At 41.6% G+C, this 27,972-nt stretch overlaps 1 protein-coding gene across 1 annotated transcript; it reads right to left on the bottom strand.

Annotated features, from left to right (window-relative positions):
- Nucleotides 1-27,531, bottom strand: nampt2 (nicotinamide phosphoribosyltransferase 2). Its single transcript, XM_079510336.1, has 11 exons — nucleotides 27,270-27,531; nucleotides 18,383-18,518; nucleotides 13,335-13,438; nucleotides 11,334-11,462; nucleotides 10,239-10,397; nucleotides 7,668-7,798; nucleotides 7,355-7,580; nucleotides 6,694-6,813; nucleotides 5,631-5,771; nucleotides 3,986-4,111; nucleotides 1-3,248 (listed from the first exon to the last, which is right to left on the bottom strand). The coding sequence occupies exons 1-11, from the start codon at nucleotides 27,315-27,317 to the stop codon at nucleotides 3,084-3,086; spliced, it is 1,485 nt and encodes a 494-aa protein (XP_079366462.1). The 5' UTR covers nucleotides 27,318-27,531; the 3' UTR covers nucleotides 1-3,083.
- Between the last annotated feature and the right edge of the window lie 441 nt (nucleotides 27,532-27,972).

Raw genomic sequence — 27,972 nt, 5'->3', positions numbered from 1 at the left:
CCAAGTTCACACCTTATTTTATTGTCACACAAAATATAATTTTGTCAAAATCAAAAATAAAAGAATAATCACAGAGGACATTAGTTTAGTAAGCAAATCATTTTCAAAAAATATATTTACAAAATAGATTTATACATTATACAGTATATTTATAAAACATTAGTGCCGATGCTAGTAATGCAAAGTATTAGAAAAAAAGAGGTAGAGAGAACTTCTTTTTGTCCAACATCGCACACAACATGACTGCTTCAGAAAGGATCAATATACACAGAATATCCACAAGGCCGCAGGGCTTTGACCTGAAGCCTAAGGCAGACTTGAATCATTTCAAATTCAATATTTACAACAAAGTCAACAAAAGCAAGAAATTGGCTTAGGAAGGAAACTATAGAGAAGAAACTGCCTTCACACAGTAAAGAGGGGAAGACATTTCTTTTTTACGACAAAACGCAGCAGTAGTGATAAAATTGTGAACTGAAACTCAGTGAAAGTAGCTTTTCCTTAACACCCGCCTACCTCTTAAGTAAGAGCATCTTTCACTCTAGATGTAGCAAGTTTGGTTTCCAAATACATATAAATTCACTTCAAGCCAATTAGAATTTGGAGCTTCACTGCTGGTGAATAAGCCTATCTCACAGAATTTCCCCGCCCCCCTAAATACGCCCCCTTTCGGGGTTAGTGGTGATAGCGTGACGTCACTCCATAGACGCTACATGTTAACAGAGGTAATTTAAGAAGTCTACAACTTTTGTTTTCTCAAGGTAAGGTTTGTTCTATCTGTTCGACCTGATTTACCATCTTGTTTGCTTCATAATAATATTGGTCTGTCACATTTTTACATTAGAAAATGTACTTAGATTCTCCAGAGAAAAAAAACGTGTAAATGCTCATGTTAAAGACACCACTATTTACCGGAAGTGGGCGTGGAAAGCGGGCTGTGAGATAGGCCTATTGAAACTGGAAGAAAAACAAGGGGGAGGAAAAAAAACAACACTATTTTCAAATCTGAAACCAATGTGATTTAAAAAAAAAAAAAAAGGATCAGTCTCAAATGGACAGTTTTAAGTTAACATCTAACCCGTAGTTACCATTAAATTAACACAAATTAAATGGCTGCTTGTTGGGAGGAAAGTCCCAAATAATTGCCATTAAAACAACAGTCTATTCGATTACCATTTAGCCACAAAACAAGTGTTGGTTAAGTCAATGGTCTTTTGTGTGGCATCTTTTTGCATTGGATGATAATGCCATTCACATTCAACTGGAGCAACCGATTCTTAATTTATACTTAATATATGAAGGACCTCAATGGAAACAAGCCATAGGCTTTCTTGGGGTTTAAAATCCTCTTAGCAGACCTTGTATTGAACTGTACTCTTTTTCTGTAAACTGTTAATGGTTTTGTTTTAGGAAAAAAAAAATCAGATTGGACATCGCATTTAAACCGAGGAACGAGGGTTGCATTTCAATAAGCAGAGATCTATGAGTGTAACACATTATGCGCTTGCATAATTAGCATTGATGTCATCACACCTGCTGTGTGAATAACTCTGGGGGCGGCGTTTGATTCAGTGTTCATCTTAAGGAGGATTCATGCTTCAGCACTGAGGTGTCTACATTGTAGCTGCCCACAACGTACCCAACAAGAACTGTGACACTTCGACACAGAAGCATAAGATAGCCTTTAGTGGCAAGAGCATTACAATTTTTGCAGTCTTTTAATTACCGACATACAAATTCAGTCAGACTTGCTCTTAGTATTTGCACATGCATATTATCTTTCAAAATGTGTCGAAATATATAAAAAAATATTTGCACAATGAAATGTGCAAATATTTGAAATGGCAGAGTGAGTGTGAGAGCTAGTGCTCACACAATTTCTGGTTTTGATCACATACCAGACCGGTTTGCTGGTCCAGCAAAAGGAAAGACACAAAAAAAACAAAAACAATGACAGGCATCGTTTTCATTGTTCCTGTCCACTGTCCCCCACTTGAATACAAACCCTGCATTCTGTCCTTAGTGGTACCAGTAGTCAGGTACTCTGTGTAAATCTACAGGTAAGATAGAAAACAGGTAAAATAGAAAACCATGAGGGCTACAGGGGTTTCTAGGATGGTCTCATACAATGGAATGCTAGTGTTTGGTGGAAAATTCTACATCTCTTTTGGAAGGCTAAACCAAAAATAACACATTCATTTATCACCACTAATTATTTTATCACTCATTAACATTTTGTTTTATATTATGTAAATATTTAAAACGGGGGAACATTTATGATCATAGTTGGACACTACATTGTGTATTAAACAATTGCAGTACTTGTTGGGGGGTTCTTGACAATATCTGTCATTGTTATGGGCTGTTAATTGGTTTCCAATAATACGCATATTGAAACACTTCAAAACTATCCCTTAAAGATACATTTTGAACATTGATGTTTTAAGATACATTTTTGGTGGCATTTTGTACACTTTCTTTCAGACACAGGACAGAGACAGGAAACCAAGGGCAGAAAGAGAGGTGGCATGCAAGACAATAATAGATTAAGATTGGAACCAGGGCAGGGTCCTCGTGCTCACTATGAGCATGGTCTGTGCACTAACTGGTGTAGTAAGTATAAAACAGATGATTTATTTGGGATTAATTTTGATTTAACTAAGTTTGTATAAAAAAATCATGCTAGTAATCATGATTAAAATAATTTGACAGCACACACACCCACCCACCCACCCACCCACACCTCTCTCATATATACGTATGTGTACGCACACAGTATATGATGGTAGGTGTGGCATTCCACCTCAGCAGTCATTTTCCGATAGACTGTTCGGCTGATACCGAAAATAAGCCATATTATAAGAACATAGCCGTGTGTCTTTCACACTGCTTCTGGCAGTGACAGAGCACTGGTTCATGCAGTCAGGTGCTTATGGTGCCATGCATGTCAAAAACCAATGCTCTTAAATCTAAGTCAGTCAGTCAATCACTCTTTACATCTCAGGGGGTGCATGCAGCTATAGAATATCAACATGTGATATGCATTGGTGAAAGGCTTTTTGTGTCCCCGCACCGAGGTTTGGTTAGTGGCGCCCGTTGATGATGTTCTTGTGGAGCAGCACTTGGTCTTGGTTGTGCTGGGCATGGCTCACCTCCTCCTCCTCACACAGCTGTGCGTTCTTTCTGATCTCCTCCAGCGAGTAGTCCTGCATGAGGGTGCCATTCTCGAACACCGTCACCAGCATGTCCTGCGGAGGAAGGGCGAGTGAGAGAGATGAATGAGGCGGGGCGAGGCATCTGCACAACCTGAAATATGAATAATGTACTCGGTTGTACGGCAGTACAAGAGTTGATCTACAAGTTCACAACTCGTCGCGACACGTTGTGATCTTGTAGATCGGCTCTTGAACACGGAAATGAACACTGTCATACTTTATAAGAGTAAATAAGGCATTGGGTGCAGTAGTGTTATGACTTCGTACTTTACTGGGGGGTCAAGTGTACTATAAGTTGTGATACATGTTAAACATCTTGCAATCATCATGCATTCTGTTCATGTCACCATACATAAATATCAATATGTTTGCCTGTAGCCTAATCAAATGCAACAGGAACTTGTGTCTAAAATAATGGTATTCAAATAACCACCATCAGAGTCAACAATCCTCTCATGAGGACTAATGATGTTTTAAAATATTACTACAAGGTTAATATTAACGGGACCATGCAAAGCATCATATTTGAAAAGAAAGTTAACCAAGTGAGAATCTGTAGTGTATAGATTCAAGTAGTACACAGTTCCTGCTGAATGCATGTTCTGCAATTGAAACAGCACATCCAGTTAAGATCAATCACTTGATATGCCATTATTACCTGTGAAAATACAAGTATTGAAAAAGAAAATATACTATTCATTAGTTAGTTATTAGCAGCACATTAATGGTGGTCGTATCAAAGACTCAATCAATCAAGCTCAAGGACCAACCTCCTCCGGCTTCCCTGCTCCTCGCTCTATGGTCTCTAGGAAGCCATCAGAATTCCTCCTCAGTGACAGGCGACCTCTCTTTGACCCCTTGGTGGGGTCAGTCACAGGCTGCTTGTACACGTCCATCTAGACAAAGACAAATAGAATAGGTTCATTTTGTACTGAATATAGAATAAAGAGCATGGCTGGTCGTGCTCATTTACAATGACCCTGGCGACCCTGGCGAGAACAACTTTCAAACAAAGAACAAGTTATCCAGAGAGTGTTGTAATACCAAAGAATTTCAAAATCTCCCAAAGAAGCAAACGAACACAATACACAGGATGTGCTGGAACTAAGCCTTGTGCTAGTTAGAATGAGAAACGGTTACAGCAGATGCTATTGAGAATGTGTGTCATCATATCAAAAGGATGCCTTGAGCCCAGGCGGTGGCGTAACCGTCTGGGCACCCGACTGGTAATCCAGTCGCAGTGTGCCGCGGGTTCGACTCCCGAGCCCGACACGGCCTTTACTGCATGTCTTCCCCCATCTCTCTCCCGTTTCCTGTCAGCCTACTGTCTGTCCCTTCAAAAAAAAAAAAACCAATAAAAGGCGTAAGCCGCAAAAAATATCTTAAAAAAAAAAAAAAAAAGGTGTTTTGTTTAATTAAATATACTGCAACACCTCCTCCAGAATGCTCAAAGGGGAATTCTGACTGCCAGACTAACATCTAAGTGAACTTCTAAGACCAGTGGTGTCATGCTCGTAGAACGCAGTACCACGCCGTGGTAATGTTTTGACGTGCACCCGCACTCGCGCAGGGATGGAACGGAACGGTGCACGTGCAGACACTAGAACGCACCCCCCTAGATTCAAGAGAAGACGCACCTAACCTCAGGTCACGAGACTTTCCAAGACGCACCAAGTATCCAACCCAGTGCTGAGTTGTCTAGGTTTACTGGCGGTGGGCGCCGGCGGTGGGCGGTAGTTTCGTTACTGTGCAGTAAAGAAGTTTATCTGATTATTTTAAGTCTACTTTTGTGTTTGTGTGTCTAAAACGCTCATACACTATAAACAACATAGGCTAGGCTATCAGCTGTTCTGTGCGCATCACACATGCAGGCACGTGCACGGCTGCGCGCGAGAGTGCACGTGCGTGCATGTGCGTGACATTCCGTGGTACGGGGGAAAAAAAATCACCATTGCACCACTGTCTAAGACAGAGTAGCGACAACTCCATTAATACCAAGCGACAACTCCATTAATACAAATGACCCAACACTAGTGGTTCAGTTGAGTTGCAGTAGAACAAACTGTTTGAGATGAGCTTTAATTAGCTTTAGTTAAAGGTAACAATCAAATATTAGCAGCTCTTTCATTTGATAGAACTACAGTACATAAATATTGTAAATCAAAGCATTTATTGTCTACTAATGACCAAAAAGTGCAGTTGTGTCTCTCTGTATAATGCATTAAAAAGGCCAACAGGGAGTAAACTAATTCATGTCTACAGGAGTGACATGACGATCAGGTATCTTGGAGTTCCGTTCACTCTCTCTTTTACACCACTATGTTGCATACATGCAATGAAATTCTTGAGATTATGGAATTAATTTGAACCTCGACAATGACACCCCACGAATACCGGTGAAACATGCCAACATACCCCCTTGCCGTTGCTCTCCACGTAGCTGCACTTGAAGGCACAATTGAGTGTGTCTCTGTTAAGTTTCTGCAGCAAGGAGCTGCCGCAGCCAAAGAAGACGTTCTCTGCACTCCAACCCATATCGGTCAACTTCTGGAGGATCTGCGTGGAGTTGAAACAAGGCTCACAGTCAGGATACACACAGGGCAGGCACCATAACTACACGCACGCAGCCATTGCCTGTAGGGACCTATGGGACCGATACTCAGTGAGACAAAGGATCATAATAATCATTGCTGTCAGGAGGAAACCACCTACCTAACTCAATTTGAGGTTTTAGATTCATAAATCAATGCTGTTGAACACCCTTTACATCTGTGTGTTGGTTAAAAAAAACATTAAACCAATGAAAAGTAGTAAAAAGAGCTAAAACCTCTTAACTCCATTGGTCTGCTAAAGCAACTAACTCCACCCCCTCTCATGCAAGTAATTCAGTCACAACACCAACTTTGCTTTGTTTCCATCCTGAAAACATTATATTTTTCATTTGCTTTCATTTTGGAGTTAGGTGGTTAACAGCAGAGATATGTAACATTTTTTAGATTAAAACAAACCCAGAAGATAAGGACCTTGACCACAACAAAGCAACATTAGACAAAGGGGAGAGAGTGTTCTGGGAAGAACTTCAGCCGGGTGAAATGTCAAGCTGACTTCTGTTGGCAGCGTTGATGAAACCGCAGGGAAAGTAAAGACAGCAGTCAAATCTGTCTCTGGAAGAACTGTAGCTGAACTGCTAGATATAATGAATTTGTTCAAGATGACTTCCAAAGCACTCATTTGATTGTGTCACCCTTATCTGCTATGTGAAAGAACTGGTGGAGCAACCAGCATGGCACATGATATGTAGACAAAGATATGGTGGGTGTCGTGTATGTAACTCATATTTGTCAGTCTTGCTCCCTTCCTCCCCGCCGATTATAGAAAGCAAATAGTGAGATAGGCAGAGAATGAGGGGGAGTGAAAGAGACAGATAGAGTGAGAGAACAGGCGATCCAGGGAGAGACATAGACAGTGAGTTTCTTACCTCCTCCACTGAGTTGAGGTCAATGCCGTCTCCTTGGATGATGCGGAGGTAAGAAGGCAGAACTTTGTAACCAACAGAGTTCACTATACATCCGAAGCACTCCTCTAGAATCCTGATGACCTAAAAAGAAAGGGGAAAAGGAGGGAGGGTATCAGAGACCTCTCCCTGAGTAATTCTTCTGCATTCCTTGCAAGTGAATTTTTTTGTTCAGCCATATAACAGTAAATAACAGACATTACCGCCGTCACTATTTTTGTATGTTAATTATTATTAATATCTCTCCACACACACACACACACACACACACACACACACACACACACACACACACACACACACACACACACACACACACACACACACACACACACACACACACACACACACACACACACACACACACACACACACACACACACACACACACACACACACACACACACACACACACACACACACACACACACACACACACACACACAGTGCAGTTAGGAGTGCATTTAACCCTGTGTGTGAATTATCATCAGTGGCAAAAAAAAACTACTTTCTGGCCTTGACAGCCCAGGCCCCATACATCCATACATCCAAACCTGATTGCATTAAACTATGTTAAACTCACTTTATGCATGAGCATACCCTCCATTGTGCGATTCCTCCTTACCTCGAGGAGAGTCTCAGCAGGATCTCCCGAGTCGGGTCGGATCACCAGACAGTTGTCCTGGTTACGTTCCATCACGCGCTCCTTCAGCTTGTCTCCCCAGATGTGCTTGCAGGCCTTGAAGATGTCATAGCTGTCGCTGACCACGGACACGGGCCCCGTGGAGAACTCGTCCAACAGCCTCTCGAAGGCGTCCTTCTCCCGACTCCTACCCCAGGAGATGATGGTGCTGGAGATGAGAGTATAGATGATGAGACCTGCAGGGCATCAATACATACCCAAAAAAGTTGTGTGTGCGAAAGACAGCAAGCAATACCTGTGCTCTGCTGCTGGGATGGAGAAGCCCGCCATTGGGCAGCTATAGTAACGCTGGGCCATCAGCAGTCCTGCCACTGTGTCCGTACTGGAGAAGTTGACCAGGTGAGCTGCCCCTCCTAGTGCTGCAGACTACACACACACACATGCAGGACACAAGCTGTTAGATGTGTCCGTACTGGAGAAGTTGACCAGGTGAGCTGCCCCTCCTAGTGCTGCAGACTACACACAACACATGAAGTTGACCAGATGTTGACCAGGTGAGCTGCCCCTCCTAGTGCTGCAGACTACACACACACAACACATGCAGGACACAAGCCGTTAGATGCAACCAGTTCATCTAACCAATTGATTTGATTGATTATAAAAGATAATAGGTTAGAATTAAATCCCTATTTTGGGCATGACATTATAGGCAAAAATTGTTTTTTTGTAGCTATTTTCACCATTTATAAACAGCTTCAGAAATGTCACTCACCTACTCTACAGCACCACAGAGATCAAGTCTAATGTTTCCTTGTCCAGTTTCAGAGTCACATCTTTGAACATTAGCCCCAACAGCACAGCATGTGAGAGAACAGCTCAGCTCACACACAGTATATTGAAATCCTATTGAGGTTCTGAGAAATAATCATGTGCTGGCAATTTGCTCCTTTAGTCACAATTCAATCCTAAACCAGCTTTATTCAGTTAGGCCTAGGGAAAGTATGCATGTTGTGAGTGAGCACATACAGGCATCCACGTGCACTAAACTATACTGTATGAACAGTTTGAACACGCAAGAGAATGTTACATTGTTCCACGAAGCTGGTATAACCAACCATGTATAATTCTTTGTGGTCATCTCATGTATTATATGCATGGCACTGTGTTGCAACTCTGGCATGTGACCAGTGACCACCACATGAACGCTTCAGGCACTAGTCTGAATGACATGAACGCTTCAGGCACTAGTCTGAATGACATGAACACTTCAGGCACTAGTCTGACTGACATGAACACTTCAGGCACTAGTCTGAATGGCATGAACGCTTCAGGCACTAGTCTGAATGACATGAACACTTCAGGCACTAGTCTGAATGACATGAACACTTCAGGCACTAGTCTGAATGACATGAACGCTTCAGGCACTAGTCTGAATGACATGAACGCTTCAGGCACTAGTCTGACTGACATGAACGCTTCAGGCACTAGTCTGAATGACATGAACGCTTCAGGCACTAGTCTGAATGACATGAACACTTCAGGCACTAGTCTGAATGACATGAACACTTCAGGCACTAGTCTGACTGACATGAACACGTCAGGCACTAGTCTGATTGACATGAACGCTTCAGGCACTAGTCTGAATGACATGAACACTTCAGGCACTAGTCTGACTGACATGAACACTTCAGGCACTAGTCTGATTGACATGAACACTTCAGGCACTAGTCTGACTGACATGAACACTTCAGGCACTAGTCTGACTGACATGAACACTTCAGGCACTAGTCTGACTGACATGAACACTTCAGGCACTAGTCTGATTGACATGAACACGTCAGGCACTAGTCTGAATGACATGAACACTTCAGGCACTAGTCTGAATGACATGAACACTTCAGGCACTAGTCTGAATGACATGAACACTTCAGGCACTAGTCTAACCCTAACCCTAACCCATTAATGCAGCCACGTAATGCAATAATAATAAAAATTAAAATAAAAAATAAAAACTGGAAAGGTGCAATTCTGGGAGAAAAAAAAGTGTGGTTGTACTGACACGAGCCGCTTCATGTGGGAAGCTATTTGCACACTTGTAATACAGTAGAAAGTTATGTTCTTTCTTGCCATTTATATTACATATTGTGATGTCACTCCTGTCTGATTAGACATTATATTGTCCAATCAGAAAAGGGACAGAAAATTGACTTTTGGGACGACACTATACAAAAGTATTGGCATCACAATATATTTTAAGTAAAAGTACTCACATTTTCCCAAAGATTGTCGAGCTTTTTCCAAAATAGCAGATCTACAAGCTCACAGGGACATTTTTGAACAATCTTGAAAGTGTGAGAACTACTGATTTGGAAGGCATTTGTAGAATTGGCCTTATGTCTTAATTAAGTGTCTTGCTCAGGGACACTTTGATACATAGCCGAACCAGCAACCTTCTGATTCGTATTGGCCTCGGTCTCTACCCAGAATATCTCTGCATTGTGACCTTATTCCTCGAGGCTGACCGGTGCGTGTTTGGAGGACCATAAATATCAGACTGGGGCCCTAACTACTTGAACTGAACGATCTTCTTTGCCTGAATTCCTTGATGTCAAGAGTGTGCCAATACCTTTTTGTGGGTGCAAACTATTTTCTCTTTCATAGGTCTTCCCTCAAACATCCTGTTTCAAACAGGATGCCTGGGTAATTGAGCAAATAATTGAGCAAATCCCACCTGTGTCCCCTTGACAGTCTCTCTGTTCATTTAACTCTAAAAAAAAAAAAAAAAGGAATTGTAAGGCTCAACTTTATGCTTTCAGAACCCTTTCTTGCAAGTGTCTCTTTGTGGAAAGATCGACTTCAATCTGACCTCTTGTGAAGAAACTCCTCTGTAGCCAAAGTCGTGGAGCTTAAACTCCAGGCCCTCCAGGCTCCCTGAGGTGGCCTTCAGGTGCTTAGCCAAGATCTTCTTAAACTCTCTTGAGATGGTGGCCACTGTGATAGGATACCACATCTGGACCAGCATCGTCTGAGCACAGCATAGAGAGAAGGAGGATATTAAAGAATAGTTAGAAATGAGAAGCGGATAAGGAACATAGAATAGTTAGAGTACGAGGCAGGGTTGGGAGGAGCTGTGATATGTAGGCGCAAAAAGGAAGGACAGATATGCATGTATATATTGTTATTGTGACTCAGATTGTCTGCAGACTAATGAGATAAAATGACAAATGTAACTCTTGTTCTTGGTTTGCATATGAGCTGTGTTCTTCTTATCTATTATTTTTGTCTTTTGTAAGACTGCTGTTAACAGCCATGGCGACAACATTTCCCTCATGGGGTCAATAAAGGCCCATCTATCTATGGCGTAGAAAGACAAGGAATAGGAACAGATATCAAACAGCTGAACATACACTTCAATAAAAACGGTACAGTATGTATTAACAATGATGCCGTTCAGCTGCAATATATTCAAATTAAACTGACCAAACACTCAACAAACCTGTTTTAAGGTCAACCACCACACCAATGCAACTCCTTGCAACTGCCATTGGGGATTTGTTGCGTGACGTATAGTCGTATACTGCATGTTGCAAGGAGTTGCGTGGCGTATACTGCATGTTGCAAGGAGTTGCGTGACGTATACTTCATGTTGCAAGGAGTTGCGTGGTTCAGTGTAGGCTTAAGTGTGAGACTAAATGTCATTACCTATAAAAAGCCTGTATTATGTGATCTCTCACACACACCGCATATTTCCTAGAATTCGGAAATTGTTCTTTCTCAAAACCACATCACTTATTTTCCTAGAACACACACACACACACACACACACAGTACTCCAATTGTACTCCAAGTTGTTATCACACACCTTATTGTACTCCCAAGTTGTTATCTGATCCCACCACTGAGTCCCCACACTGGGATGAAATCCCAGGGTGTCACAGAACAGAATAAAGTCTATATTTACCTCAATGTAGTTTGTAAGCCAAAAGAAGTCGGGGTCTGTGTTCTCCACTGTGAAGAGCACATTTCCTCTGGGTACGATCGTGCCCTCAGGGACTGCTTTGATCCGGATAGGAAGGCGGCCATCATATTTCTGAAGGAACAGCGACCACATTGGCGTAAGCACAAAGCCCCTTTCCCACTTGACAAAAGGCCCATTTTCACCGACTAACATCTGGCTTTTGTGTTTAGTGGGAAAGGTTACAATCGGCACTCATTCCCGGTACAAATGACGTCACATTAATGTATTGGTTCCTGCTCTGATCAACGATGTAAACATGACAGCTCAGCTTCTCCTGATTAGTGAAGGAAGAGGAAATACTAGGGCACGAACTCTAGTGTACTTCACTGCCATTTGCCCCTAAAAGTATGTGCAAAATAATAAATAATAACAACTAGAAAGTGCTCCTCTGAGCACAGGTCTTCACCAGGTCAGGAATGTTTGTTGTGGGCGTTGCATTGTTTGGCATTATTTTGGTCTGGAGGCGCTATAAAAGGCAGATTTGAAAAATGCATGCCAGATGTTTTTCCTTGGCCTCTAGGGAGTGTGCATAGAGTTTTACGCAGATTGGTGCAGTTATAAGAAAAGACGTGAATCGGCCTATTATAGCGCCACCATGAGACCGATTTGAACATTTCTTTCTCGGCCTAGTGGGAATGTGTGTGCAAAATTTCACAATGTGTTTATGATTTGAAGCATTTTGTTTAAAACGGAGCAGTCCTGCAAACTTTGGATGCAGTATGAAAAATCGGAAAGACCAAACATAGGCTCTCCCCATCGGCCTGGTGGAGTGGAGACAAAAAGGAGAGAGAGAGAGCCCTACTTACAGGCACTTCACTGGTGCACACAAAGCTGCATCAGTGAGCCAATTTTGGCAGGAAAAGATATGGGCCTTGCCTTTTTTTTACCGTTTTGAAAAACATTTTAAAATTATTCAATTATCCGATCTACATCAACACGTTGTGAGATCGCCATAGCATGCATCAATGTTGTATGCTAGATCGGGCCCTAATCAAAACAAAGAATTCAGCTGCTCTGTTTTCCCAGAGCGCAGCAAACTCTGTGGCTAGGCTAGCTAGTTTCTTGGGACATTTGTGGTCGTAGTGACTACATCTGTCATTAAAAAAAAATATGTTTTTTCAGCGATTTTCTTAGTTTTAAGGGTAACTGTTGTATAATTGCAATATTACACTCGAGGGTGTGGTTTAACGTGATTATTGCCACTTCAGTGATGCTTGCGGAACTCGACTACGCCTTGTTCCTGACCGCATCACTGTCGTGGCAATAATCACGTTAAACCACACCCTCTCGTGTAATATTGCTTAATTCTTCTTTTTAGAGCAAAAGCTTGATGTGCGGCTCTTTTCCCCAAACGATATGATCCTAGCTTACAAAAAGTATGTTTTGGGTGGATTAAATGACAATCGCGGGACATGTTACATAGCAGATTTTGACTTCCCGACTGGCAGTTTCCGGCCAAATCGGCCTTTAAACTAAAAGGTGCCCGCCGTTGAAAAGGCATGTGCGGCGCTCTGAGCCCTCCACCAGATGGTGCTACATGAGTAAAAGCACTGGCGAAAATTGGGCCCCATGATATATAACCCATTTAGGCCTGACATCGAATTTTTTTTAAAAAGTCTTCTGAAAAATATATATTCAAAGATTTGTGCCGCATTTTTACGATTTTTCAAAAATAGCAGACCTACAAGCTCGTAGCGCGCCACTCGGTGGCGTGCTATGAGCTTGTAGATCTGCTATTTTTCAATAGCTAAAGCATAACATAATGCTTGAAACACCAAAAGGGGTTCCCGTTCTGAATGTGATAAATGGGCACTGTATGGGTAGATGTATGTCTAGTCTACCTGTTTCACTGTATGGGTAGATGTATGTCTAGTCTACCTGTTTCACTGTATGGGTAGATGTATGTCTAGTCTACCCGTTTCGGTGAGTGCACCTTTTCAATACCTCTAAGACTTTCCTCCAGCCCTCCTCGTCAAACACACTCTGTCTGAAATGCATCAGGTAGAAAAGCTTGGCCTCCTGAATCTTCTCCTCTGTGATGACCGGCCCTGTGGAAATTAAAGAACGCAGAGTTACTGACTGCGACAGTGAGCCCGGCCAAGCAAGCAGCGGAGCTAACTAGGGACAGCAAAGAACAACACAACACAACCAGAAAAACAAGAAATTACACAAAAGTGTGAGAGTCAAACCTAATGACATTTGGAAAGTAAAAAATGTGCTTTGGTTTTCCGGGGTAAGAGAGGTCACTGTTTACACATTCCACACAACACAACACGCCACTATCACACCAGCCTCCTTATCGGACTGCCTTGAAAATCTCATGCCGATTTTCAAAAAGACAGACTAATGTTTTCCTTGTTCAGCATGTGTTTGTTATCGAGACAGCAGTAAAGCTGTGAGGGAAATTGTGAAGTTGGAGCAGAGGTTTTCAGGGTAGAATCGAACAGGCCAACAAGGACCATGTGACTCCCATTGGAAAAGCATTGTGGTGGCCCAAAAAAACAAAAAAACAACCAAACATTGCTTGATTGGTGTTTGGAACGTGTGAATGAGGCCTCAGCGAGGTAAATGCAAATGATTTCTAGGTCAGAGTTGATGACAGTCATCTCCATTCTCTAGCAAAGAAGAGGTTACCTATTTGGGGTGTATCCTTGACCTTGACAACAAAGAATTTCCATGCCACTAGGACTATTCACTATACTTGCACCTCCTGGTTCTCCAACATTTCAATGTCACTAAAGAGTAAGACTAAGCCTCAAACCTCCCAAAATAAAACTCCTCGGCTACTAAGCCTACCATTTAGATTTATTTACAATTAAGGCATTGAGCAGACTCTTAATCCAGAGCGATTTAACAGTACAATACAGTAAGCAAGAACAAATTATAATACATCAAATCCATCATAGGGAATCATAAGCAAGCTAAGAACCTAGCATCTGTCAGAATCTAGAATATCTCTACAGTGAAGCTATAAGTATACACTATAGAGTGCTATGTCTACATAAAATGCTATCTATATTACATACATTTAGCCTTTACATATTCCTGTGGGTCGTCCATGTAAAAGCTGTATTATGTTTTGTAATACATAAAACATATTTTCTTGCAATACCAAAGATTACGCTGAGCGTAATGTGTTTACATTATTGTAATCACAATCAGTTGATTAAACAAATATGCCTTATAGGCCTGTTTGTTTACATAATCCTCTACACACGACACTACTTTCATGGTCATGCCATAATTTATCATAATTTGTCTGCACAGCAGTTCAGTCAGGTGTAAAGGAGCAACTTGGACACTCAGGCATGAAGGAAGCATGAGTTCAAGTCCGTTGCTCTACCCATGTCCCCCATATATGGGGACTAGGTTGGCGGAGGGTGTGTAGAGCCCAGGATCACTTTAGATAATTGACACAGGGGTGAAAAATGGGTTACAAAATCGTGGGATAAAAATTATATATATATATAAAAAAAAAAAATCACGATCCCAAGAATCTAACTCGGATCAAATGTTCAGATACCGAAAGATTCACACCCCTACTTTCCACGCTCACATGGTTTCATGACAGAATGCCAGTGGTGGGCCACTGGCAATAGTCACTAGTTTCAGACTTAGTTTCAGCCAAGCAACAAGATGTCAAAGAGCAAGACACATTCCAGCATTGCTGACTAAGCAGTGTTTCTCGTTTTCTACAGCATTTACTTTCATGTCTGTATGAGACTTTGACAACAGAAATTCAGCAATTTGGTACAGACTTCTGGCCAACTTGAACGTGCTTGTTCACATAATGGGTACTTTGTCTTTGGTGCTGCAAATGTCCCTCTATGTCTCTGTGCCTTATGGCCAGGGATGGCTGGTACCAATGGGCTGGTGGGGCTCAGCCCTCCCTATCTTATAGAGTAAAGATGAGAGATTATTATTAAAATGTTTTAGAAGAGATACTTTCTGGTAGAATCTAAAGCAGCAACAACATCAAATAGTTACAGGAAAAACACAATAGTTTAAAATGGGCTGATTTATTACAGCCCAAATCGGCTTCCATTGGCTTTCATTGAGTTGAGTAATTGACAGCTGACATGAATGAAACGCCTCCGTTGATTTCTCAGCCCCAGAGCCGTGAGGTCACTGGCTTTTGTTTTCCCTGTGCGCATGCACGTGTGTGAGACAGACAGACAGAGTTGTGTGTGTGCGTGTGTGTGACAACATCATGCTAAGCGAGAGAGAAGGGAAGAGGTCTACTGTAGGAGATGATGGGTTTCAGTTTATATGTAACAGTGCCACTGTCTGCTATTATTTTTAAAGATGCATTACACCTCAAGCAGACTGTAATAATTCATTGTCTGGTTTTGGTCTTATTTTGTGTATAAAGTGCATGCTATACTTGTGCGATTTATTATTCGTTTTGCCACCACCATCAAAAATCATTGCGACTGCAGGTCACATTTACTATGAAATCATGTGATGTGATGAATATTAAACCCATATATGGAGATCCCTGATGTCATCATTATTGGCCAGCAACTCTGCATCTGACCTCAAACCCTGAGATCTCCATATATGGAGCTGACCTGTTCTGACATTCCATATGTTGATCCTTCCCCATCCATCCTTCCTCTTCGATGTCTCCCTTTTGACTCATACCTGTCTATTTAAACTCTAGACGGGCCTGCCCCAAAGTTATTAGTGCAGGCGCGCCCGGCAGCAACAAGTGGAGTTCTCAATAGGCCCGAGATTGAGACTGAGATTAATGACGACTGAGATTAATGATATCAAAACCGGTCGCATCGCTCCACAGCCTAGGAGCACCTGTTGCGCAATCCTCTATGTTGCGCAACAGTGAGACGTCATCGAAAATGTTCCCCCCCTGTTTAGCCGACGACAACGGAAATCTTAAAACGTTAATAACTCGCGATCTAAATCATCCCGTCTAATTCTAAAAAAAGATTATGTGTTAGACGGGCCCTCGCGGTCCAGTAGCTAGTCGCGTTGTTGTCGATCGCATCGAGAGTGGTTTGGCTACATTTAGCTGCTACAGCCACATCCGGGACAACATCCGGTCCGTCGGTAAAAGTGCTCCGTGTTTATAAATCGCTGGGCACATTTTATGAATGGATTAAATAACCCCAGGCAATTAATTAACGGCCCTACCTGATCTCACCTCATCAAACCCTGTACATTCATGACACGCTCCATATATGGCCAGTACAGAATTCATTCCATATGTTGATCTGACCCCCCATGCCAAAAGCGCCAGCGCTTGCCCAGCAGTCTGCTGTCACCCAGGCGGATGCGTGCAAGGGCGAGGTGGCTTCTCGCCCTCAGGCGTCTTACTGGTGATAGTACAGCAGCTGTCTGCACCACGGGTCATCACCATGCCAGCTTGTGATGGACATTTCCATTAATATTATATTTTTGCCACAGATATGAAAAACAAGTGATCAATAATATTACCAGAAACACATATGTATAGCCAACAGACTCTTGATGTGCCATAGTGTCTACTCTATTCCACTGCGCTACACGTTTTAAAACAAGCCACTTAGCAAAAATAATTAATATATTGTTTTTTTGGGGATTCATTTTAGCCTAAAATGACATGCTCAAAATTGAGATGTCAGGGTTAAAGTGTTTAGTTACCCAGCGAAGACTGTGGACCATACAAATGCCACAATATATAACATGTAATAATTGGGTCTTATCAGTACAGTTGCAGGAGAAAAGGGGCCACTAATTAGCATGTCATCCTGACACTTTATTTAATATTATTCAAAAGCATTTAAGATTACATTGTGAATATTAAAAAAATCACACCCGTGTGAACTGAGTGGTGTAAGGTATTATATAGCCTGATCAGCTGTGGTCTGACGTAATGTCTGACGTAATGAAATCACACCCGTGTGAACTGGGTGACCATAGCAACCATGCTCATTTTTTGAGCACAAACAGACTAACAAAGCCAGTTGTAGGAGTGGTTTACACCACTCAAAAAGAAGAAATTATGGACAATATATTTCGTAAAAAGAAAAAAAAGGACCACGGACAAGATCTGCAGTTCTGCACATACAAACAACGTTCACTGGAGCAGTGGAACCCGTTTTGTTGTTTGTGCTTGTGTTGTTGTGGAGCATTTGCTATACCGTGTATATATAGTAGTGTCATTGCTGTACATTGGTATCTGGAATGTGATGCTGTTGCTGCAGGGTAGCATTTAGTATAATGGATGCCTCCACCCAAAAGCACCACCTCTGCTTATGCCTATTGCATCACCATTGTATCCATAACAACTCAAGTTGAAAGCCTTATAGGTATTACTGACAGTGATAATAGAGCCAATAACACCAGACATGACTTCAAAGCACCTTCTGACAGTCTAGACATGCTACTGGAAACTGACAGATCATGCGCAAAAGACAGTTACTAACTTACTAGTACTCCTACACATTAAAAGGTGAATTAACTGTCTGTAATACAACTGAACTTGTATCTTGTGAGTCACCTTAAACCTGTATTTAATACATTCGTTTATTCATATGCTAGCCTTTGACTTGAGTGACAGTTTCACCTTTTTAAAGCATCTTCCCAGCATCAGTTAGAAAGAATATCTTTTCCCCCCACATCATGTTTATTTATGAAGTACATGATCTCCTGATGGGTCAGGGCTGGGGTTGGGCCATATGACAAAATCAAATGTTACAATATGTTTGACCAAATATACCTCGTCATTGTGACGATTATAAAAAAAAAAGGATCACAATGTGTTATGATGCGACACATTTCATATTGGCTATTTTCACCATATTTGAGCAAGTGGGCTTAAGTGATTAAAACCAGGAAAAGACAACACATATGCCATATAACGTCATTCAAAATCCCAGACGATGTCTAATCTCATATCACGATATTGAGCCAGTCCTAATCAGAACAACTATTAACTCATTCAACTCAAGTTAATGCCAGGTGGTTTATAGTCAAGTATGGATGTACTGTACCTGCCAGGTACTTCTTGAGCAGGTACTGAAGACCGAAGAACACCACCTCGTTGAACTGGGAACCTATCTTGCGTCTGCATTCAAAGTAAGAGTAGATTTTACTGACATTGGGCGGGTACTGTTTGTAGTGTGTGATCTGGAAGAGAGAGAAATGGACACAAAGGTTAAGCAAGGACAGACAGTAGGCAGTAAACATAAAGTGTTTTGAAGCATTGCCCTAGATCTTAAATGAGTATAGGCAAGTTTATCGATGTCTAATCTTATTATTCAGTACAGAGACTATATAGACCAGGGGTTCCCAAACTGTGGTGCGTGCACCCCTTGTGGAGCACGGATGTCATCTAGGGGTGCGTGACATGATTATGGGTAATGTCGGTTTTATGGTGTTATTTAGCACAAACGGCAAAATCTGGTAAAACACTTTTGTAAGGATATGTATAGAGCAGCTGTGGGAATATACAGCAGCTGCAGGTCTCTCAGTGCAGTGACATTCTGTGATTATTTGCCATAATCATATTAAAAATGTATCATTTTCGGCCAAATACAACGAGACTTAGTGTTGGGGGGTGCGTCAGCTATGTCAGGAAGTAACAGGGGGTGCACGGCCAAAAAGGTTTGGGGAACTATATTATAGACAATCGGATTTGCACTACATAAAATGGAAGAAATGTTCCAAAATAAAACACTGAGGATGGCCTAGTTAGATGTTCAACGTGATGCTAGCGTGTACAGTAAGCATGTTTTCTGCTTTCATTTGGGATTCAGAGGCTAGGGTGATGACAACATTAAGCACAGGCCTCTCTTTGTGCCGGTTGAGCCCAAATTAAATAATCAGGAGCAACAGCCCCTCACTTGGGGACTTTTCCCCCCATTTCTTCCTCCTCCAGACTCCTCCTACAGTATACGACTCTCACCCATTTCAAACAGCTGATTTGGGAAGAAATCTCACAGCTCATCTCACAGTTCTACTAGTATGTAGGCGTAATTATAGCTACAATGGCGATTCACAAACAACACGGGTCACACTCGTATCATGACAGGAATTCTACAGAAGTAACCAGAAGTAACCACGGCGACAATGATTTTGATGTTTTTCAAAAGTATACAAATTTTCGGCCAAAAGATTGGGAATATTGTGTGTCTGTCTAACTACTGCAGGTAGTTGGGGGTGCACGGCACACTATGCATATACAATTTACAATTTAGGCATTTAGCAGACGCTCTTAATCCAGAGCGATTTACACTAAGCAAGAACAAAAAGCATGGCAATACATGACATATATAAAAAGTATTTATCATGAAACATGCGTAAACTAAGAACATAACAGTGGAATATCTATATAATGAAACTATAAACTATACATATTCTATACATATGTACTATGAAGTGCTATGACTACATACAATGCAATTCTAGTGCTGTCTACATAACATGCTATAAGTCTGTATCAAATGCTATCTAAGTCTACAAAAAGTGCTATCTAAGGGGGTAGGGTAAGTGCTACAGGCGTTAATCATTCTGCTTTGTGTATCTTGCCTTGCAGAAAGATACATCTACTGTTGTGTACAGTAGCCTGGGGAACCGACCGCTCCCGAGCCAATATTTGTCCCATGGTATAGATATTAGATAATCACATATGTGAACATGTGCTGTACATTCAAATTAAACACAGCTCTTCAATCAGGCTGCTTCCCACAGACCCTGAAAATGGTAATCATCAAGCCACTCGTCTTTGGTGTGTCACCGTTGTCATGGTCAGATGTCCAGCTCAAAGTGGCTATTCAACTAGTCGACTAGTAAATCCACTAGTTGACTAGAAAGAAGAAAAAAGGGGGGGAGGTTTGTAGGCCCCAAGATCAGCTTATAGTTCAGACTATAATATAGTGCACCAATGTACAACTATTGACCTTTCACTGTCGGGTGTAAAGAAGATGTTGGCTTGATGGCCCGGGTATCGGAGGAGACCCGAGGCTTTCTTCACCCTCCCAATGACTGATTGTGGGGTTTAGCAGAGATGGAGTACTTGTAGAGAGGCTGGGGAATTGGGAATTGGCTATACTAAATTGGGGAGAAAATGTTTTTCTTTTGTCTTGAAGGGGCATGTTTTGCACAATAACAGTCTTTTCATTTAATATGTCCCACGATCTCTGATTCATACAGTAGGCTACGTTTGTTTACCTCAGTCACTGATACTAAAAGCTGATATTTTATTTTTTCTATGAACCTGTGACTTGACACCCATACTGTTATAAAACGGAAATAAAAAGATTTTGAAAAGAAAAGAAAATGTACAACTATTAGTTGAGTCACAGACTAAGGTTCTGTGACCATCCATATACATCCCATACTCGGATTATGGACAGATATACTGTAGCTTCAGTCAGGCCAGTAGGCCTAAATCAGTGGTGCCCAAAAGGTAGATCGCAATATACCAGTAGATCACAAAGGCTGTACAGCTAGACCACATGACGTTATATATCATTTAAATATTAAAAAGAAATGGCATCAGACACTTGAATTATGGTGACTTAATTGATTGACATAAAAAGCACCCATCAGCTCAAACGCACAATGCAACACTCTGTTTTCAGTAGCATTACAAAGTTAAATAGGGGGGAAAAAAACTCTACCAATTCCTTTTTTCCCCCACTCCATTTCCCATTCCAAGTGGGTTTGTCTCACATGTAATGCCAGTGCCGCTATTCTGCTATTCCAAAGCCAGGGAGGCACTCCCTGGCCTAAATGCATTCCCTGGCCTAAATGCATTCCCTATAGAGCGTCGCAGTCCCGCCTCCTACCCTGGACCAGGAAATGAAACCCAATGCATTTTCCTCAGACATTTCTTAAAGTATTTAATTTAAAGACGGTTACGCCGCGGACAAAGCCAACTGGAGTCGTGACAACTCATGACAACACAAACAATATTTTGGACCAAACAAATAATTAGAAAGAAGAAAAAAACGGCAGGTTACAACACTTTTTGTTGTTTTTCTTCTTTGTAATTATTTGTTTGGTCCAAAATATTGTTTGTGTTGTCATGAGTTGTCACGACTCGAGTTGGCTTTGTCCGCGGCGTAACCGTCTTTAAATAAATACTTTAAGAAATGTCTATGAGAATAAAGCATTGGGTTTCATTTCCTGGTCCAGGGTAGGAGGCGGGACTGCGACGCTCTATTCTGCTATTCCAAAGCCAGGGAGGCACTCCCTGGCCTAAATGCATTCCCAATGAACAAAAGCCATTACTCATCATAGTATGAGTCTGTCTGGTACCGTTATGATTTGGTGTACTAGTTACTCTGGTTATTCATTATGCCGGTTACACAAGTCGGCGTTTAGCCCCTTTAGGCCTGACCTCGAAAATTAAAAAAAAAATCTTCTAAATCCTCCAGTTTTCTGAAATAAATATTTTCACGATTTTTCAAAAATAGCAGACCTACAAGCTCGTAGCGCGCCACTCGGTGGCGCGCTACGAGCTTGTAGGTCTGCTATTTTTCAATAGCTAAATTATAACAATGTTTAAAACACCAAAAGGGGTTCCCGCCCAAAATGGGTTAAATGGTAAAAACAAAACAGCCCTACTAACTTGCACATTACTTTTTTTTGGGCTGGTGAAAGCCCTCAAGCAGGCATCCAATTCCACATTGTAATCCACATCCTCACCGCTGTGGAACCCGTTATGCAACAGGTGGCTATTGGCTAATGACTCACTAATTCTGAGACCATGGATTACATAAATTAGAGCCTATACAAAACAAGAATGGGCCACTGTGGAACCAATCACCACGGTTTACAGAAAATACAAAGATTATGAGTCTAGGCTTCATTCACACATGAACTGTAACCTGAAAGTTATCTAGACATCTAAAAACGCTCCACACGTCCCAAACTCTTCTCCCTTCTGGCTCCAAAACTATGGAATGCACTTCCCATCACAGTCAGAACTGCAGCCTCACTCCCAATCTTCCGCCGTAGTCTGAAAACCCACCTCTTCAGACTCCACCATGGCCCGTAGCACTTGCCCTAGCCTAGCCCCTTAGATAGCACATTATGTAGACTTAGATAGTATTTTAAAACAGACTTATAGCTTGTTACGTAGACAGCTCTAGAATTGCACTTTATGTAGTCATAGCACTTTATAGTACACATGTATAATATATTATGTAGTATGTATAGTCAACATAGATACTCCACTGTTACGTTCTTAGTTTACGCAACTACTTTTTATATATGTGATGTATGCCATGCTTTTGTTATTGCTTAATGTAAATCGCTCTGGATTAAGAGCGTCTGCTAAATGCCTAAATTGTAAATTGTATCTTTACATTATCTGTATCGGTGTACTGTATGTTTCAATGCATCTTGTTCATGTTTTATGGGCCCCCCTTGAAAATGAGATGCTGCATCTCAAGGGGCTATCCTTTCCCTTCAATAAAAATCTAAAATCTGACACGCAACAGACTCTGGCTCCCCCGAGTTAATGTGTGAATGGACCAGGTCAATGTCCAGTGAATTTACACGTTGTCACGAGAGAGATTTGATCATTAAAAGATCTTGGTGCATGGGTGCGTCAATGGGAGACTGCATGTCAAGTAGTACATTTCCTAAGCATATTTCAATTTTTATTTTCACATCTGCCATGATCTGTGGGGGGGGGGGGATGATCACAGTTGATCCTCGCATCCCTCTCATGCTTTTAAGTGGGAGGAGCTAACGCGTGCATCTCTGTCCAGACACTGTCCCTCGCCTAATCAAACAAAGTATTGACAGTTATGCGAGTACGGGTTTGCCACAGACAATGTACTGTTGTGTTCTTGCTACCAATGCTACACATGTTTGAAAGGGCAACACCAGACACTATCCTGACCCGATTCCCCCGACATTTTCCAGAGTTCATATGAAAATAAATTGAGTGGAATTGAGCCTAGAGTAGACAATGCTACCACCCACCCCCATCAGACCACAACCGAGGACTCGGCAGCCCGCCCCCACCAGGAGTGTACAGCAGTGGTCTGAGGAGGTGGAAGAGGACCTGAGGGAATACAACAAATGAACAGACTGGGACTCTTTTCCGAGAGTCCACAACCGGACACTGATGGCACTCTCATTGTACTACGGATTACATGAGGATGATGAGGTTATGAGAGGAGAGCACTGTCTGTACACACCAAAAAGGTATGCTGCTTCAGTGCTTCTCCAACAACAAGCCCTGGAACAATGTGGACATTAAAGGCCTGTTGAACAGGAAGAAGAGCGCTTTCATGTTGGTGGATGTAGGGGGACACTGTGTGTGGGGGCCAGAGAAGGGACGTCCCACACTAAAAATGACAAAGCCAATGTGCAGTAACCTACGTTTTTGTACCCAATTTATTTGTGTATCCCAAAGCATTTGTGATTTTGGGGGATAAACAATTACTTCAAGAACACTTTTAAAAAGATTCCCGTAGTTAGTTGGTGTACATTGGCTTTGTAGGGCAGTATAGGCTGACTTGACGTCACATAATATAAAGCTATTCGATTCAACCAAAACATTTCTGAATCGGGCAGTCCTAGTACAGTGAGTGGGCTACATAATTTCATCCAAAAGGATAGTCTGTAACACTACATAAATTGGAAAATATAGTATACAGGTATATTGCTGATATATATATATCGTTAGTGGAGCTGTCTAGTGCCAAAATCTAAGCTCAAAATCTAATTCCAAGATTTTATTTTACGTTTCATTCTTGACTTTTCCCTTACCTGTACCTCTCCTATGTTTCACTCTTACTGCTGTTGCTGCCATTACACCAGCATTTCCTTCTGGGATCAATACATATATCATTTTACTTTAAATGTCATAGCAATCTGTCAATTTAATTTTGAAATTGTTTGCCTTAAGTCTAGACGAAAGGTCACAGGGTCAACACAATGAGTAGGGTTCAATCCTTCAGGGACCATGAATATTCTCAGCATGTTTAATGGCAAACTGCAAATTAGCCGTTCGCTAAGTCCCACCCAAGCCCGTTCTTGGCCAACACCACGTTAGCGACGGTTACTAGGTAAGGATCCTGGTCAAGCTTTCAATGCTGGTCAAAATGGTTAAGCAGTGTCAATAAATATACTTGCTGTGTGGACCTCAGAAAGAGGGTTTGTTTTCTTACCTTGTTATGAGCAAACTAGTCCATTCCATGAATACTTTCGCTCCATTGTGCAGTTTAATAGTAAATATTAGAAATAAAAATAGGCTCTCATAGACTTCCATTGTAACGGGAAACAGCTCTCAAAGTCACTCTTTTAGCACATATAAGCGACCACAACAAAAGCTGATTCTGACAGTTTATGACATCAGGAAAACTCATGGAGTTTTATTTTCGTCTTTTGATAGATTTATAAAGTAACTATTTTGGTCGGAGATATACTGAAGCAGTACCACGGTGTTCCCAACTCTCTCGGGGACAAGCTTGCGAGGTTCCGTTTGTAAACAAGTCGCCACGCCACGCCACGTTTTTTACTCAACGCGAACAGAAGTTTGCGTAGGCAGGATCTTCTTTCTACACAAACTAGTCAAAACATGTCAAACGTTGACATTTTTTATTGTTGAGTTTTCAATGAGTTTTCCTGATTCCTGTCAGAATCAGCTTATGTTGTGGTCGCTTATGTGCTAAAAGAGTGACTTTGAGAGCTGTTTCCCCGTTACAATGGAAGTCTATGAGAGCCTATTTTTTCTAATATTGAATATTAAACTGCACAACGTAGTGAAAGAATTCATGGAATGGACTAGTTTGCTCATAACAAGATAAGAAAACAAACCCTCTTCCTGAGGTCCACACATGCTACAGAAAATATATTTATTGACACTGCTTAACCATTTTGACCAGCATTGAAAGCTTGACCAGGATCCTTACTTAGTAACCGTCGCCGTGGTATTGGCAAAGAACGGGCTTGGGTGGGACTTAGGGCCGATTCATACTCCTATTTTACCGCTGTTTCGGCGCTGTAGTGCCGAAATGATTTCGGCTCGTCAGAAATTTTCAGTAGCACCGAAGCGCCGACTTTAGGACGGTACCCGCCCCCCCGAACCTCAAATGACGTCACATTGTAGGCTCTACAGAGCCGAACCGACTTTTATTCGGCTCTAAAATAGGAGTATGAATCGCGCCTTAGCGAACGGCTAATTAGATCATGAGATATTGTGTGTTCATGAAAGGTCATGGGGTCACACAAATCAGAAAGAGTCACCCCCTCTGAGGAGCATGAAGGTGCACAAACTTCCATGGCAAACCACTTTGCCAGGTTCAAGGTTCAACTTTACTGTAAACAACACCAATTACCAAGTACCAAGTAAAAGGCAAGTGAAATTAATTGTACACTAAAACCCAACACAACAGCTACAGTCTCAAGAATACCACATTAAAAGGCTCAGTGTCAAGAGTGATTTATGTTATATAAAAAAAACTAAGCTGCTTAAATAAACTATAATCTCTAAAACAAGTGCAAATAGCTCTGTGTAAACTGTGCAGTCCGACGTCCTAACAGTCAGACACGCAATAGTCCGACACCCTACCCCAAACCCTAACCTCACGTGGAAGCCACGGGTGAGTCTTAACCAGCCACGTATGTGTTAACCGGCCACGTATATCGGAGCCACAGGTGAGTCTTACCGGCCACATGTCGGACTATTGGTACGTCGGACTAACGGACTAATGAAACCTAAGGAGTTAGGTTTCATTTTCCTCATGGAAGTGTTTCGCAACAATGATAAGGCAGCAATTATGTGATGTGCTGTAGTCCCTTATCTCTCCACACACACACACACACACAAAATGTCCCAACACTGTAGCCTTACGCCATAGGCCTACATTGACATGATGACAGCCTCCCCCATTTTCAGGGGTTAGTTAGCTAGTGCTAGGTGCACTTGTCTGCCAATATAACAGCCAGGCCGTCATCATCAAGACCTTTGGCATTTCACCACCAGATGTGTGACATCTAACGGTGACATCTGACATTTAAAGTCACTGAGCTGAGTGTATGCCATGTTAGGCCTACTGGGGTAGGCTCACAAATGAAAATGCATTTTGAAACACTTCAGGCTACAGGCAGTTTCTGTTTTCTTTTGCCTGAAGTGAAACTAAAAATGTAAACAATAGCCAATTGCTACAGAAACATAGAAACGAAACAAACACGATACAAAAAAATAAAGCGAAATGGTTTGAGATCCATACTACATGAATTGAGATCAATTTAACAAGTAACGTTAGCTGTTATTATGTTACAATATTATAAGTCAGTCAATGTGAGAACCGTACGTGAGAAGACTGGGTGGGAGGACTACACAATGACGTAACATATAGGCATGTTACGATATGCGATGCTTTGCAGTTGCACACACAACCACAACATTAGAGAGGGCAAAATGTCAAATCTACTACACAGGCTACAATATGGTCAGCTACAGTCCACTCACAAAAGCAACTCGAATTGAATGAATTTAAACAACTCGAATTGAATTAATTTAATATTTTAGACACATGTTGAGATGTCGAGAACAACAAACATGCAGCATTTTGCCGACTTTAGGGGGGAAATTCTTGCTCATATAAGCTGCCTCGACTGACCTGCCTGGCTCACCAAATGCGACACTGTGTATGAACTGAATATGAAACTGAACGCAGTCATGTCTGCTACACCGTGACCTATTCATCAATATGAACTAGGTATAATGCAATGCCTTGTGTATGTATTGTATCACAACACGGGAGTTTTTCTAAGTATGAAGAACAATACAACGATCTTATTTTTGTAAACAGATTCGACCTTTCTCGGCATTCAGAAACATCACACCACTGTACATTTGTAACAAACGTGTGGAAATGTCAAAGAGGACATGCGGGTCAGACCACTCACCTTGTAAGAATCGGTCGCCAGCAAGAAATTAAAATCGTGTGCTGCCATTGTTGTGAATGAATGACCTGAATGTGACTTTATGTCTTCCCTCGTCTTCCCTCCCCTCTTTCAAGCCAAACTGGACGGATGTGGTGCAGATTAAAACGGAGTAGAATGAGGAACGTGATTCTGTCCTTGGTTTTGTCCTTCGGATTTTAGTAATTTTATCTCGGGTAAAAACAATCTTTCGTTTGTGAAATGCGGCGGTCTTATAAGCATTGCATTTTGGACTGGGGGTTGTAAAAGGGGCGGGGCGGGTGTGTATGTCAAAATGCACGTCGCACGTTCAGCACCGCCCCGTGGTTCGTCATCACCAGCAATTAGCGTGACAGCGCTGACCAGCGGCCATTAACAGGCAATACAGCAGAGGGTACTTGGGTAGGCCAAAGAATGTTGTTGTGTAGGCCTATGTGGAAAATCTAAATATGTTGGACAATATAATATAATAATATAATAACTTTATTTATATAGCACCTTTCTAGGCATGAGCCACAAAGTGCTGCACAGGAATAACAAGAAAATTCACAATAGAAAATTAGAAAAACAAATAAGTGACATGATCTAACATAATGAACGCAATACACAAGAAATACCCAAACATTAAACAAATCAAGATAACACAAGATCAGTAAAAGGCAAGGAAAAACAAAAAGTTATTTATAGG

This window comes from Electrona antarctica, assembly GCF_951216825.1.
Source record: "Electrona antarctica genome assembly, chromosome: 9".
NCBI classification, from domain to species: Eukaryota; Metazoa; Chordata; class Actinopteri; order Myctophiformes; family Myctophidae; genus Electrona; species Electrona antarctica.
This window is presented reverse-complemented; position numbering and strand designations above follow the sequence as displayed.